At 43.1% G+C, this 15,017-nt stretch overlaps 1 protein-coding gene across 1 annotated transcript; it reads right to left on the bottom strand.

The window, feature by feature from the left end:
- Positions 1–6,875: 6,875 nt before the first annotated feature.
- LOC118583123 (G/T mismatch-specific thymine DNA glycosylase-like) lies at positions 6,876–8,883 on the bottom strand. Its single transcript, XM_036186479.1, is given in 2 exon segments — positions 6,876–7,980; positions 8,762–8,883. Coding segments are annotated over 2 exon segments (1,227 nt in total).
- Between the last annotated feature and the right edge of the window lie 6,134 nt (positions 8,884–15,017).

Below are 15,017 nucleotides of genomic sequence, written 5' to 3'. Positions count from 1 at the left end.
CCATAGAGACCTGGAGGTCTGAATAGACAGGCAGTGATGAGGAAATCATGTGGCTGGGCTTAGAGCCAATGAGAAAGCAGAACAGAAAGGCAATACAAACACAAGTCAGACAGGAAGTAGCACTCCCTGGGGAAGCTACTGCTGATGGTAAGCTAAAGCTAGTCATGGCTATTGCTCTGATCTCTTTGGCTATTACCTCTGTATTTTGCTCTGTGTTTCTTATTTAATAAGACTGTTTAGAATTTCATCTACAAGGGACTAATCATTACTGTCAAGTGCAGGATCTCAGGGTGGTTAATAAATGGGTTGAAAATATTTATCCAACTGTCCTAATCCTTATACTTTTCTGAGCTCTCTTTTCCCAGAGCTGCAAGTCTATATGGTTCTGGACCAAGGATGCCTTCTTTAGCCTGACTCTAGAAGGCAAAAGCCATTCCATCTTTGCCTTCAAATGGCATGACCTGGACCACAGCTTTAGCAGACAGCTCACCTGGACCCACCTGCCCCAAAGATTCAAGAACTCCCCAGCAATATTTGATGAAGTCCTTAATTAGGACCTAAGAGAATATCAAACCTCACATCTTGAGGTATGCCTCCTCCAATATGTGGATGATCTCTTGATTGCCTCCAAGGATTGTGACTCCTGTCTACAGGCAACTAGAGATTTATTACAGATCTTAGATCACTGAAATAGCTATCGCCTACTCTGAAACAAATTATCCTAGGCATCTGTAGCATGAATCTTAAAGAGTCTTATTAATGAAGTCAAACCTGAGGCCAGTTATTGTAGTGAATGCTGGAAGACCAGAGAGACAGAACAAGCCACAGCTACCTCACCTTGCCAATTCCTCAGCTGAACCTGTTTCCTCAGACTGGAAGCTTCTGTGTCCTCATCCTAATGGCTCTCAGCTGAACTGCTGCTCAAAAGCCTGAAAGCTTAACCAGCTAAAAGCTTAACCAGCCAAATGCTTCTAGTTTCTGGTCTTCACGCCTTATATATCTTTCTCTTTCTGCTGCCACTTCCTGGGATTAAAGGCTTGCTTTCTGAGATTAAAGGCATGTGTTAGTTATTTGGGCGCTCTTACCCCATGAGAAAATGTCCCGAACACGACAAATCCACAGAAGAGCTGTTTATTAATATAGGATAGGAAGAGACAGACGTGACAGGCCTGTGTGAAACACACGTGATTAAGAGGACAGGAAGAGAGGAGAAGAGAGACCTCATCTTCATCCTCTGATCCTCCATCCATGCTTATCCCTTACTCTCTTCCTCTCCTGACCCTAGTCAATCTACTTACAATCTGCCAAAACTCTCTGCCTTGCTGCTTTCTCCTCAGGCCTTCCACTCTTCTAGGAATCTTGCCTCAATTGTTTCCCTCCACCTGGTATGCAAAAAAATACTTTGTTCTGAGTCAATTGCTCTGGAATGCCACTTGGCCTGTGACATAAAGGGAGGGCCTGAGCTTCATTTGCACAAGAAACAAAGCTATGCACCCTAGCATCTGCCTATCTCCTAGGCAGTGTCTCTGGAAGGGTGTTTATCTTAATTCAGGAGATTGTTTGGTCTTGGATGCTTGATAGGTTTTTCAGGTAAAATGCAGTGTTAGGAGTTCTTGGAAGCATACAAAGCATACAAGAAAGTCATTGTAAGAACCAGATAATATATATACAGAAGCTAAAATATCATTAGGCCATTGATTAACCTCTGGAAAAGTCCTTGACCTTCCAGCTAGTAAGTAGCTGGATTCCATTACATTTTTCTGTGGCTTGCAGCAGAACATGGAAGTGGCTAAAGAGTCCTAACTCAACAGTTTGGACCTTGGAAGTGGCCTGTGTCCTATTTGTCCAAGGGACTGGATCCTGTGGCCTCAGGATGGCTCAGTTGCCTCCATATCATTGCAGCTATGGCACCCCTGGCCAAAGATGCTGACAAATTGACTCTGGGGAAACTGCTTACCATAACCACTTCCCACTCAGTAGAGGGAGCTCTCAAAAACCTCCCTGATTGATGGATGACAAATGTCCAGCTGACACACTATCAGGTCTTGCTCTTCAACCTGCCTTGCATTAGGTTCCCCCCAAGCACTTCTCCTAATCCTTGGAAACTTGCCACCCAACCCAGATTCAGAAATCATTCATGACTGCACAGAAATACTACAACAAATACATGGGACCTGATCAGAACTGACTGACATCCCTGGCTGGATCCAGACTTCACCTACTTCATTGATGACAGCAGCTTCATTTGGAAAGGACCCAGGCATGCAGGGGTGGCAGAGGCTGTCTGGGCCACATCTCTACGCCCTGGCACTTCAGCACAAAAGGCTGAACTGATTGCTTTGACTAAGACTCTACTATTGGGAAAAGACAAAACTGTCAACATTTATATGGACAGGTGCTGTGCTTTTGCAACATTACACACCCACAGGGCCATTTATAGAGAAAGGGGCTTACTCACTGCTGAAGGAAAGACTATTAAAAACAAACAAGAAATTATAAGACTTACTGTCTGCCCTCTTGCTCCCCAAATGGCTGGCCATCGTTCACCATCTGGGACATCAGAAAGGGGACTCTTATGAAGCTCAGGGTAATAGAAGAGTAGAGTAACAGCCAGAGATGCTGCTATGGCTGCCACTGAGTTATTAATAACAGTGTCAGACCCTATGTTGCCTGAGATACCAAAATATTCTACCTAAGATGGTAGAGACTTTGCCTCTTTACCAAACATAGAGATTAAAGATGAATGGAGGTACATTACTGATAAAAGAATCATCCTGCCAACTGAACTGGCCAAGTCCCTGGTCTACCAAATCCACAGAGGAAAATACCTCGTACAATGAAAATTAAAAGAACTTCTGGAACACTCAAACTTCAAAATCTTTAACATAAAACAATAAAAAAAAATTGTGTGACCTGATGCCTCCCTTGCCAGGCTACTAACCCACAAAAGAAAGAGCTCTCTCAAAATAGAGAGAGAGAGAGAGAGAGAGAGAGAGAGAGAGAGAGGAACTTTGCCTGGAGTCCACTAAAAGGTGGACTTCACCAAGGTAAAACCCAGTAAATATGGACATAAATACCTCCTAGTCTTTGTAGATACTTTTTCAGTTGGATAGAAGCTTTACCTACTAAGAAGGAAACAGCATCCACAGTAGTCAAGATCATTGATGTACTCATTTCAAGGTATGGACTTCCTTCTGTACTAGGACCAAAAATGGGTCTGCCTTCATCTTTAAGGTAACATAAAACTTAGTTAAAATATGGAGGGCTAATTGGAAATTACACTGGGCATACCAGGCTCAGAGTTCTGGACAATTAGAGAGAATGAACAAGACTCTGAAGGAGACCCTAACTAAATTAACCGTAGAAACTGGCAATGACTGGATAGTACTACCCTTTGCTCAGTTCTAGGTATAGAAAAACCCATACTACTTTGGGTTACCTCCCTATCAAATCATGTTTTGCAGACCTCATCCCTGGGCTCTGAGGCTCCCTTCAGAAGTCATGGCTAAGATGTCTGGATATAAATTTTTAAAATCCATCCAGGTGCTCCAAACAGTCCACAACAATGTTTCCCACTCCTGAGACATGTTTATAAGTTACAACCTGCCAAGCCACATAGTCACAAACTGGGTGACTTTTTTGGGGTCCAGAGACATCATAAAGTTCTTGGACCATGCTAGAAAGGACCACACTCAGTGATCCTGACTACTTCTACTGATGTTAAGGTCTGACAGAATCAAGACATGGATTCACCACTCACATCTCCAAACCACTCTTAACAGACCAAGATATCAGATGGAAGGCCTTCTTATGCTCCAAAGGCCTGCTAAAGATAAGACTAAGAGCTCTCAAGCTATCATGACTTCTCTGAATTACTTATGTCTAGTTTCTGGGAACTCTGGGAACCTCCCAGTACCTGCTCCTGTTACTTTTATTTGGAGACTCAGATTTCTGTACAGATTACCTGATATCTGAGATACTCCAAACAGATTTCTTGGGAGCCCTAATCTTTAAGACTGATTTATGTCATCTAATGCCAGACCTAATATTCAATTGGGTACCCAGAAAACCTGCTCATGGGATAGCCCTCCAAACTGGTTCTAAGAGAGGAATATAAGGTGGGAGGAGACAGGAGCCTAGGAAAATATGTGAATCCCTAGCCCTTGCTAAACATCTCTCAGGAGATTTTCAAGGAAAATACTACCACATTTGCCTGACTGTCTCTACCCTATCTTGTTCCAATCAAAATGAATTCTGGTGTCCATTCCAGGGCATGTGAAACTTGGGCCCCCTCTTGGGATGTTGACAAGGACCCCTTTATAACAATATCAGGTTTGTTAATGGTTCCTGAACAAAACCCATTATAATCCAAGTTAAAAGATGGGATGCTTTGTACCTTACAAGCTTACAGCTCCTAGAATTCAGGAAGACTTTGGGGCCTTAGGTATGGGAGTCTAGTAATGATTATGGATGGAATGACATTTCCCATACAGTGATCACAGGTTAGGACTCCTGTCCTCCATATAGTACCTTTATATGACATGCTTCAACCTCTCCAGGTCCCCACTCAGGTCCTGACAACTCAGTCCCACACCACCTAGATAGCCCAAAATGTCACCTCACCAGGGACCAATATACTGACAATAACTAAAGAATAAAAATAAAAAAAACAAATTAAGCCACCAGCACCTAGGGACTTCCTCTTTGAAATGGTCCTGGCCACCTAATCCCTCCTTAATTCTATCAATGCTAATCTCACTGATGGCTGCTGGTTATGTCTAGATCCTAGACCATTTTATTTATATAAGATTAGTTCTTCTGATTATTCAGTCATCCATAATACTCAGTACTGTGTCCCTAACAAATAGGACAGCTTGTCCCTGGGAGGCCCCTCTTACCCTAAGAGACATTCGAGAGCCTGCCACTTGCTTCCACTCATCTAACTATCCCTTACATAAAACTTCCTATTCATTGATATGCAAAAAATATATTCTCACAAAGTCTTCCAATAATCTTTTTTTAAGCATAGCCATTCTTAATGTTTATTGTAAAAACCATCCAGACTTTCATATGAATTTGAAAATCTTAGTATTATAATGAAGAAAAATCCATCCTGTCATGTGCAGGATACATCAACATTTACTACTCATTTGCCATGTTCAATGAAAAGCACTGGGCTGTATTGGAAGACCCTCACACCCATTCTCCAGAGTGACATTTTTTGTTTGTTTGTTTGTTTTTCGAGACAGGGTTTCTCTGTGTAGCTTTGCGCCTTTCCTGGGACTCAATCTGTAGCCCAGGCTGGCCTTGAACTCACAGAGATCCACCTGCCTCTGCCTCTGCCTCCTGAGTGCTGGGATTAAAGGCATGCACCACCACCGCCCAGCTCAGAGTGACATAATTTAAAGGTATTTCTCTACTCAAGGAAATCTATGGGAAAGCTACAACAGTTATATACCAAAGCAATACCTAGTTACATGCTTTACATAGTCCCATGAAAAAAATAATTCAACTGGTCCTAATCCCTGATGCAAGGCCCTTAAAAGCACCCACACAAAATGTAAACAGCAGAGCAGTACATCTTTTAAATAACATGACTCATACATGGCTTGACTAGACTTAAGGAAAATAAAATCCATCATTGCCACAGCTAAGGCATGTTAAGATTCACAAGAAACTGCTTCTCTGAAGACTACTTAACCTCTGTGGAATATAAATGCACAGACATTTCATACTGCAAAACCAGCATGTTCTTTGGGTATGCATCAAGTCAGAATATTCATGAGTGATCAGGATTGAATGTAATAGGTATTTCTGAATACCCAGTTTTAATAACCACCAGCCCTAATGGGTTAGATTATTTGTAGCACCATGGAAAATGCATTAGAAACCACAAAGGTACACATTCCAGCCAACCTTTTCATGAGTTTCACTTAGTCCACAGTAACAAACAGTAGTGACAATCATTTTTAAATTATTGACTAATTAGTTTTAATTAGCAAGAAAAATTCTGCATTATCTTAGTACATCCCATGTATACACAGCACTAGTTTAAACAGAATTATCAAATGCCTCCAGCATCCTGTTTCTCTTCCTGAAAGTTCATTTCTTACTACTTTCCAGTCAAAGATAAAATTAGAACAGTGCTAAACACTGATGGGGAAATTCAGTAAAAAGACACAATTGGCAAACTCTAAAAGGTCTACTGTGTTCTCAGGAACCTACCAGCTCAGCAAAACAGTTTCTGTCTCTGAGAGGCCCAGCACACAGGAGTGAGAGGCCGAAGGCAGAGCTTAGGCCCATCAGGTCAGGCCACACTCTGATTCTATTACTAAGCAATTGCCATATACACCATCTGGAGAGTGTGACCAGGAAGTTCTGAGTTTACCCCAGCTTCCAAAACTAACCAGACGCCATTGAGGGTAGGTTAGCTTCTTACATGGAAATCGGCACATCTGCCTTTTACTAGTTTGATTCTTACTAGCATGCTCTTCTGGGGCATTAAAAGGGATAATGGCATATATAGGTATGCACAGTCAAGAATCAACTATAAATATTCAGACTGGTGCATTTTAAAATTACATCAAAGTAACTCCCCAAAGAAAACCAGTTTCTTCATAAATGAAATATAGTATATAAAAAGCTGGGATGATGGGTAATTCAAATACAAAACTCAGGTGGAAAACACCCTATTTTTTCCTTCCAAACTACATAGGTTCATACAGTTGACCCTACCATGTAACTGCTCCATATATAATTACACCACTGTCGTAAAGTACTATGAATACTAACTCTTCAGTTAGGAAACGGAGGTTCTAGGTTCTGCCAACTGCATTGAAACTGCAGCATTGAGGCAGAGCTGAGAAGCAACGTCATTAAGCATGGCTTCCTTCTTCCTGTTCGTGGGTCCCACAATTATTAAAAGATGGGCTCTGGTCTATAAATGACTGTGTCATCCACTGCCCATTTGGAGCATCACCAGGGGCCGCTTCTCCTCTCAGCTCCCCACTGTCAGCTGTTAGCGCATTTGAAGAAATGCTGCGAGGTTCACTATTACATGGGTTTTCACCATAAGCACTGCCATACGCTGCTTCATAGCCGGGATCACACTGTTCTTCCTTAACAGCCATCTTCTTTGCATCCTCTTGTGCCAGCTGCAGGTCAAACGTGTACTGTACCTCCTGGACGTCTGTGTTCCTCTCAATGCCTTTTAGCTGATCTCGTAAATCCTTCAGCTTAATGTAATAATGAACTTTGTCCTGGGCTCGAGGAAACTGAGCACATCGGGCACTGGAAGATGGCATGACGTAGCAGAGAGTTTCTGTGTCTGGGATCTTGTGGGGCTGAAGCCCAAATTCCAAGTTCTTAACCTTTACTCCAAACACTTCTTTACTGAAAATTTCATAAATACATTTTCCATTAAACACTGCTATGCGTGGCTGGTATTTCTGCAGTTTCTGCACTAGGATTTGCCCTCCTTCCCGGAATTCCTTACTAGACAGATCCTTGCTGCCTGGCGTTGTCCTTTCCACCATGTTGGTGAATCCAATGCCATACTTCCTGGGTAAGGTGTGGTCATCCATGTGATTCAGCTGAACCTCACTCAGCCCTGACATGAACAGACATTTCCAGAAATGGTTTCCAGGTCCAGGATAATGATGCCCTTTGTAAGCAGCCATCAATCCTGGGTTAATGCCAATGATAACAATGTCCAGATTGAAGGTCAAAATATCAGGGAGAGTCTTGGCCAAAAGCTCCGCTTCAGAAACGCCGTTGAACCGGTCCACTTTTCTTTTCACTTTAAAGGTGTCAGTGATTTTTTCTTGCTTCTCTTTTGATTTTGTGGACTTGCCAGATTTTTTTGACTCAGCAGTTTTCTTGGGTTCCACTGGGTCCTTGGGTTCTGATGCTCTGGTTCTCCTTTTTCTTCTTTTTGGAGCCTCTGGTACAGGCTCCTCGGCAGGAGCTTCTACTGGCATCCTATGGTGATCTTTTATTTGTGCTGAAATGTGATTTTATTTGTGTGTTAAAAAAGTTGTCCGGAGATCAGAACTAAGAGCAAGCCATTTAGCGGAAGTCCGGCATGGTGGCACACGCCCTTAATCCAATCACATGGCAGGCAGAATCTCTGTGTGTTCAAGGATTCAGCCAAGCCATGACTGGAACCTTTTTTTAAAAAATAGTATTTATTTTATAATTAACTTAATTTCACATATCAGCCACAGATTCCCCCATCCTCCCTCCTCCCCCCTCTACCCCCCCCCCCATTCTCACCTCCTCAAAGGCAAGGTCTCCCCTGGGGAGTCAGCCCAGCCTGGTAGACTCAGCCGAGGCAGGTCCAGTCCCCTCTTCCCTACACCAAGGCTGAGCAAAGTGTCCCAGCACAGGCCCCAGACTCAGAGTGGGACAACAGAGAGGGAGATACCATGATGAATGAAGACCCCAGGGGAATAGGAAGAAGCAGAGTGTTAGAGAGGACCCGAACCTTTAATCTCAGTATGAACCATAGAGACCTGGAGGTCTGTAAAGACAAGCAGTGACAAGGAAATCATGTGGTTGGGTTTAGAACCAACAAGAAGGCAGAACAGAAAGGCAATAAAAAGACAGGACACAGGAAGAAGGTCTCTCTCAGGGGAAGGACAGCAGTGAGTGGTAAGATAAGGTGGTCTTAGCTCTCGGCTACTGCTTGATCTCTGGGCTTTTAACTCTTTATTTGGCTCTGTGTTTCTTACTTAATTAGACCATTTAGAATTAAATCTACAGCATCTGCTGTTCAGTTGTGACTGCCATGTGAGGAGCTTCAGCCATCATTTATTAAAATGGAAATGAATAGAAAGCTTGAACTTGCTCCAGGGAATAGCTGCCCATGCCCTCCATGTCCATGGTGGCCCGCTCTGTTGCTCGGCATGCTACCCCAATACTCTTAACTTAAAGAACTCCCATTGATTGCCCCCCCTCAGGGGTCTCGGTATGCCTGTACCATGGGTCTATCAACTAACCTTTTCACCATGGGAAACTGACCTGAACTCTTCAGCAGAAATAGCTCTATGAAATAGAAGGGGACTAGACTTAGTACTCCTAAGCAAAGGGGGAGGGTATGTGCTGCCTTGGGTGAATCCTGTTGCTTCTATGCTAACCGCTCAGACATAGTTAGAAATACTCTTTAAGAGCTCAAAGTAAGTCTTGAGAGACAAAAAAGAGAAACAACCATCATTTTCCCGGTTTCATAAACTCTTTAATTTGTCCCCTTGGCTAACAGCCTATTGTTCTCCATTGCTGGACCATTGCTTATTGTTTTGATAGTTGTGCTGATATTTTGATTGTGACCTAACTAATAAAGCTTGCCTGAAAAGTAGAATACAGAGATAAGCCATTAGTTAGCCAGAGAGGCCAGGCAGTAGTGGCACACACCTTTAATCCCAACACTGAGGAGGTAGAAGCAGATGGATTTCTGTGAGTTCAAGGCCACCCTGGACTAAATGAGATTAATACAGTCTAAAAGAGAAACAGAGCCAGGCTATGATGGCTCACACCTTTAATCCCAGCATTTAGGAGTCACATGCCTTTAATCCCAGGACTAGGAAGGTAGAGACAGGAAGGGCTGGGTAGAGAGAGAAATATAAAGTGGGAGAAGACAGGAGCACATTGCATAATCTGAAGATTTGTAGAAACAGGACCCTTTTCAGTCTAAGGATTCCTAGAAGTAAGAAGTCTTTCTAGTGGCTGGCTGCTCTGTTTCTCTGATCTTTCTGCTTTCACCCTGACATCTGACACTGAGTTTTTACTATCAAGACCAATTAGGATTTGTGCTACAGATATTCTTTTTTAAAAAAATGTATTTATTATATTTGCGTTTTAATTTTACACATCAGCCATGGGTTCCCCTGTCCTCCCCCCCTCCTGCCCCCACTCCCACCTTCCTCCCAGCCCCTCCCTTCCATTCCCATCTCCTCCAGCGCCAAGACTCCCCTGGGGATTCAATTCAACCTGGTAGATTCAGTATAGGCAGGTCCAGTCCCCTCCTTCCAGGCTGAGCAAAGTGTCCCTGTGTAAGCCCAAGGTTCCAAACAGCCAGCTCATGCACTAAGGACAGGTCCCGGTCCCACAGCCTGGGTGCCTCCCAAACATTTCAAGCTATTCATTTGTCTCACTTATCCAGAGGGCTTGATCCATTTGGGGGCTCCACAGCTTTTGGTTCATAATTCATGTGTTTCCATTAGTTTGGCTATTTGTCCCTGTACTTTTCCAATCTTGGTCTCAACAATTCATACTCTTACAGTCCCTCCTCTTTCTCAACAATTGGACTCCTGGAGCTCCACCTGGGGCCTGGCTGAGGATCTCTGCATCCACTTCCATCTGTTATTGGATGATGCTTCCTTAGAAAATTGGAAATCCATCTCCCCCAAGACCCAGCTATACCACTCTTGGGCATATACCCAAGGAATGCTCAATCATACCACAAGGGCATTTGCTCAGCTATGTTCATATCAGCATTGAACCTGGAAACAACCTAGATGCCCTTCAACTGAAGAATGGATAAAGAAAATATGGTACATATACACAATGGAGTACTACTTAACAGAGAAAAACAATGACATCATGAGGTTTGCAGGCAAATGGATGGAGAAAGAAAAAAATCATCCTGAGTGAGGTAACCCAGACTCAGAAAGACAAACATGGTATGTACCTACTCATAGGAGGATACCATATGTAAAACAAAGATGACTAGACTGCTACTCACAACTCCAGGGAGGCTACCTAGAAAACGGGACACTAGGAAAGACACAGGGATTTCCCAATGACAGAGAAATGGATGAGATCTACATGAACAACCTGGACGACAGTGGGAGTAATGAAGGGCAAGGTTTGAGGGAAAGAGAGCTTAGGGGATCAGGAGATCCCAGCTGGATCAAGAACAGAAAGGGAGAACAAGGAATAATAGACCATGATAAATGAAGACCACATGAGACCAGGAAGAAGCAAAGTGCTAGAGAGGTCCCCAGAAATCCACAATGATACATCCACTGTAGACTCCTGGCAATGGTCGAGAGAAAGCCTGATCTGACCTAGTCTGGTGATCAGATGGTCAAACACACTACAGATATTCTTAATGATTGGTTCATAAGCATTAATCTTGAAAAGTCTTATAATAAAAAAATCCAGAGCCAGATATTGGGGTGAAAGCTGAAAGACAAGAGACGCAGAACAAGCCACAGCCAGCCTTATCTTACCAACTCCTCAGTCAATCCTGTTTCCTCAGACTGAAAGCCTCTGAGTCCTCACCCAAAATGGTCTCAGCTGAACTGCTTTAGATCCTATTTTCTCATGTAATATATAAATTTCTCTTCCCTGCTGTCACTTCCTGGGATTAAAGGTGTGTGTGCTTCCTAGTACTGGGATTGAAGGTGTGTGCCACCACCACCTGGCTCTTTTTCCAGTGTGGCCTTGAATTTACAGAGATCCAGACAGATATATGCCTCCCAATGATAGGATGTGTGCCACCACTGTCTGGCTTCTATGTCTAATCTAGTGGCTGACTCTGTCCTCTGATCCCCAAGGCAAGCTTTATTGGGGGTACACAATAAACCACTACAAGTTCATGTGTGATTAATGTGCTGATTAGATTTGTGAGAAACTGCATTTCTAAAGTGGAACTCTTGGTCTTCTGCTCATAATACTTTCCCCTAGCCACCCAAACCCAATGTAGGAATATTTATATACAGACAATGAATCAAGGGTTTGATCTGTTACAAACTCTAGGAGGAAATGTGGAGTCCACAATAATTCAAAATATTAGTCACCTACCCTGTTTCTTCAGCAGTTATCAGAACAAACAGTTGGTTAAAAGTCAAGACAAGGCCCCACTTGTGTCACGAACTATGTTAAGATAATCACAGACTTGTGTAAGCAAATCCCCGGTTAAGCTTGTACAAATACCTTGTTACCACAAATTGTACTACTAGTTGTAAAGTATTATCATAAGTTGTAAATTACCAGAGTGTACTATCAAGACTTAATCTCAAATTGTAAAAATTATTTTCTTATATCACCCTTGACCCCTCCCCCTTACACTTATGGCTTTTGCTTTAAGGAGCCACTCCCTCTGTTGGGGTCATGGTGTCAGAACCCAAGCTGCCTATGGCTCTAACTAGTTAGAAGTTCTGCTACATCATGGTGATGGAGTAAAGTTGACTTTGTTCATCTAACTTTGGTGGCCTAGTCTTCAATATTTGTGTGACTCCCAGACTCAACCCATTGTCATCTGTTCCCAAGCTGTCACCTTGACATTACTATCACAATATAAAACCCAAACAACTTTTAAAGTCCCATAGTCTTCAAAAATTCCAAAGCTGTAAAAATTTAAGCTCTCTTTAAAACCCAATGGCTCTTTCAAAGTTCAAAGTTTCTCAACTATGGGCTTTTGAAAAGTAATAATAATAATAATAAAACCCAAACAAGTTAAAATCCTTCTTATTTCAAAAGATAAAAACCAGGGCACAGTCACAACCAAATCAAAGCACAAACAAACTTCAACACTGCAAAACATGCTTGATGTCTGGGACACACTCATAATTCTCTGGGTCCCAAAGAGCTTGGGGAGCTAGCTTCATTTCACTGCCCCTACCTCTACAGACCAAACAGCTTATTTCATAGGCTCAGGCCAGCCTCCACTGCTGTCTTTGGCAGTAATTATACACGGTAATGGTATCTCCAGTGTCCTGGGGTCTCCACTGCAACTGGGGCTATGCCCTCACCAATGGCCTCTCTTTGGGGCTCCAGCACTGCCACAAAATGCCAATCCTCAGCTTCTCTTCATGATCTCTTCACACCTTCAGAACCAGCTCTACCTTGGGGACTGGAGAGATTATTCAGTGGTTAAGAGCACCTGATGCTCTTGCAGAGGACTAGTGATTGATTCCCAGTACCTGCATGGTAGTTCAAAACCATGTCTAATTTATTTTTGAAGATCTGATGCCCTCTTTCAATCTTTGTGGGCACCAAGTACTTACATGGTACACAGACATACATGCAGAAAAAAACCTTTGCACATAAAATGAAATGAAAAAAAAAAAGTTAATAAAACTTAAATAAATACCAGCACCACTTGGGTGACTCCTACCAGGTTCAGATGAAAGCATGAGATGCAGTCTTTGCCCTATCGAGACTACAGCTTCTGTGTGCTGAACTTGAGGGTATATTCCCAGAAGACTTGTCTCAGTGATAGCTGTTTCTTCTCAACCATTGCTCATTTCTTAGCTCCTGTTAACCAGCACTGATTGTCAGAGTGAAGCAGTGGTTTACTTTAGTGGTGCCAGTCTCTAGCTAATCACAGCTGTTCTTCAGCTCCAGCTGAACAGACACAACAGATGGATTAGTAATTCAAAAATATAACCAAATGACGCAGGAAGACTTTGCTTCCTTCTGAAACTTCACAAGAGAATACCCCATCATCCGCCTTGTTCTCACCTTTCTTTCCTCTCTTCTCTCACTGAAGAGCCACTGAGCTTTGATCAGCCATTGGCTTTTCCAGTCCAAAGTTACAATGCCACCACAATCCTTACCATATTACATGGTCAGGTCTATTACAGCAATATGCCACTCCTGGCAAGAAGTTCTGTCTTAGTTATTTTTCTACTTCTGTGATAAAATACCAAGATTATGGCAACCTATGGCAGAAGGGTCAATTTGGGGCTTATGGTTCCAGAGGGATTAGAGTTCATTGCCATCATGTCAGGGAGGTGTGACAGCAGGCTGCCATGGTGGTAGGAACAGCTGAGAGCTCACATCTCGAACACAAGCAGAAAGCAGAGCAAACAAACTCAAGATGCCATGTGTCTTTTGAAATCACAAAATCTGCCCCCCTCCACCATGACATATTTCCATTAGTGATGCCACACCTTTTACATCTACCAAAATAAGGCCATAAATTTGTGGCCAAGTATTCAAAATATCTGAACTTACTGGAGTCATTGTCACTCAAACCACTAAATACAATGAAAATAGTCCAGTAAAAGAAAGAAACCAAAATGCAGAGGACATGACAAGCATGCCACCCAGAAGATGAGCACTGTAGGAGACTCAATCTGCTTCATTTTCTTCAGACAGAAATGGGGGAGAGAGGGAGAAGTTTGGGAAAGAGATGTGTGAAGGAGGAACATGGAAACACAGACCCCCTTTCTTTTCTTTTTTCATTAAAACATTTTAGGAGACAGAGTCTAATGTAGATGAGTCTGGCCTGTATCTCAGTATGTATCTGAGGCTTGCACTGAACTCCTGATCCTCCTGTCTCCACCTCCCAAGCACTGGGATTAAGGTGTGTAGCACGGCACCAGGCTGTTCATTTACTATCAGTAACTGCCTCTGTCAACTGAGTGTGCTAACACAGGACACATCTGGGCCTCAGCAGTGTGTCACTTGAAACATAGAGGAGACGCAGACAGCACTGGAAGTGGGAAGCCATGAATCAGTATGCCTGGTCTTGCCTTTAAAAAAACCAAGAGGGTTGGCCATCAGCACCTTCAAGGATCCTCCACTTCTTGTACTGAGCATTCATGCTTCAGATTGACTTTATTCTGGAACTGAGTATTCAGCATGGTTCAAGAGCAGTCTCAAAAATAATGAAGTCCATGGGGAAACAATCTGTGGTCCCCACTATGTAGTTCGTCCTCCAGGATTACTGATGTTTATGTCAAGACCGTTCCCTGTTTCCTTCAATGCACCTCAGTCCCATTCTGGCCTGGTGCTATTGGTGGAGCTATCAATACCCTCCTATCTATAAATGCCATGTAACAACCAGGCACAGGACCCTGCAGTGAGGCACCTGTGACTTAGCAGCATCTAAAAGGTCACCACACTGAGGTTCACATTCAAGGGCAGTGAAGGATGTGACCAGACGTGGTGAGACCAGGAGCTGTGGAGTTGGGGAACTCTGTAAGAACCACCACTAGAATGAGATGGGGTCACTCAGAAATGTCTTAGGCCATGGCACACTGTGGATAGGGACTCCTTTCTCTCCT

The sequence above is a fragment of the Onychomys torridus genome, chromosome 4, assembly GCF_903995425.1.
Source record: "Onychomys torridus chromosome 4, mOncTor1.1, whole genome shotgun sequence".
In the NCBI taxonomy this organism is placed as follows: Eukaryota; Metazoa; Chordata; class Mammalia; order Rodentia; family Cricetidae; genus Onychomys; species Onychomys torridus.
Note: the sequence above shows the minus strand (reverse complement) of the source record. Positions and strands in the feature narration are given on the sequence as shown.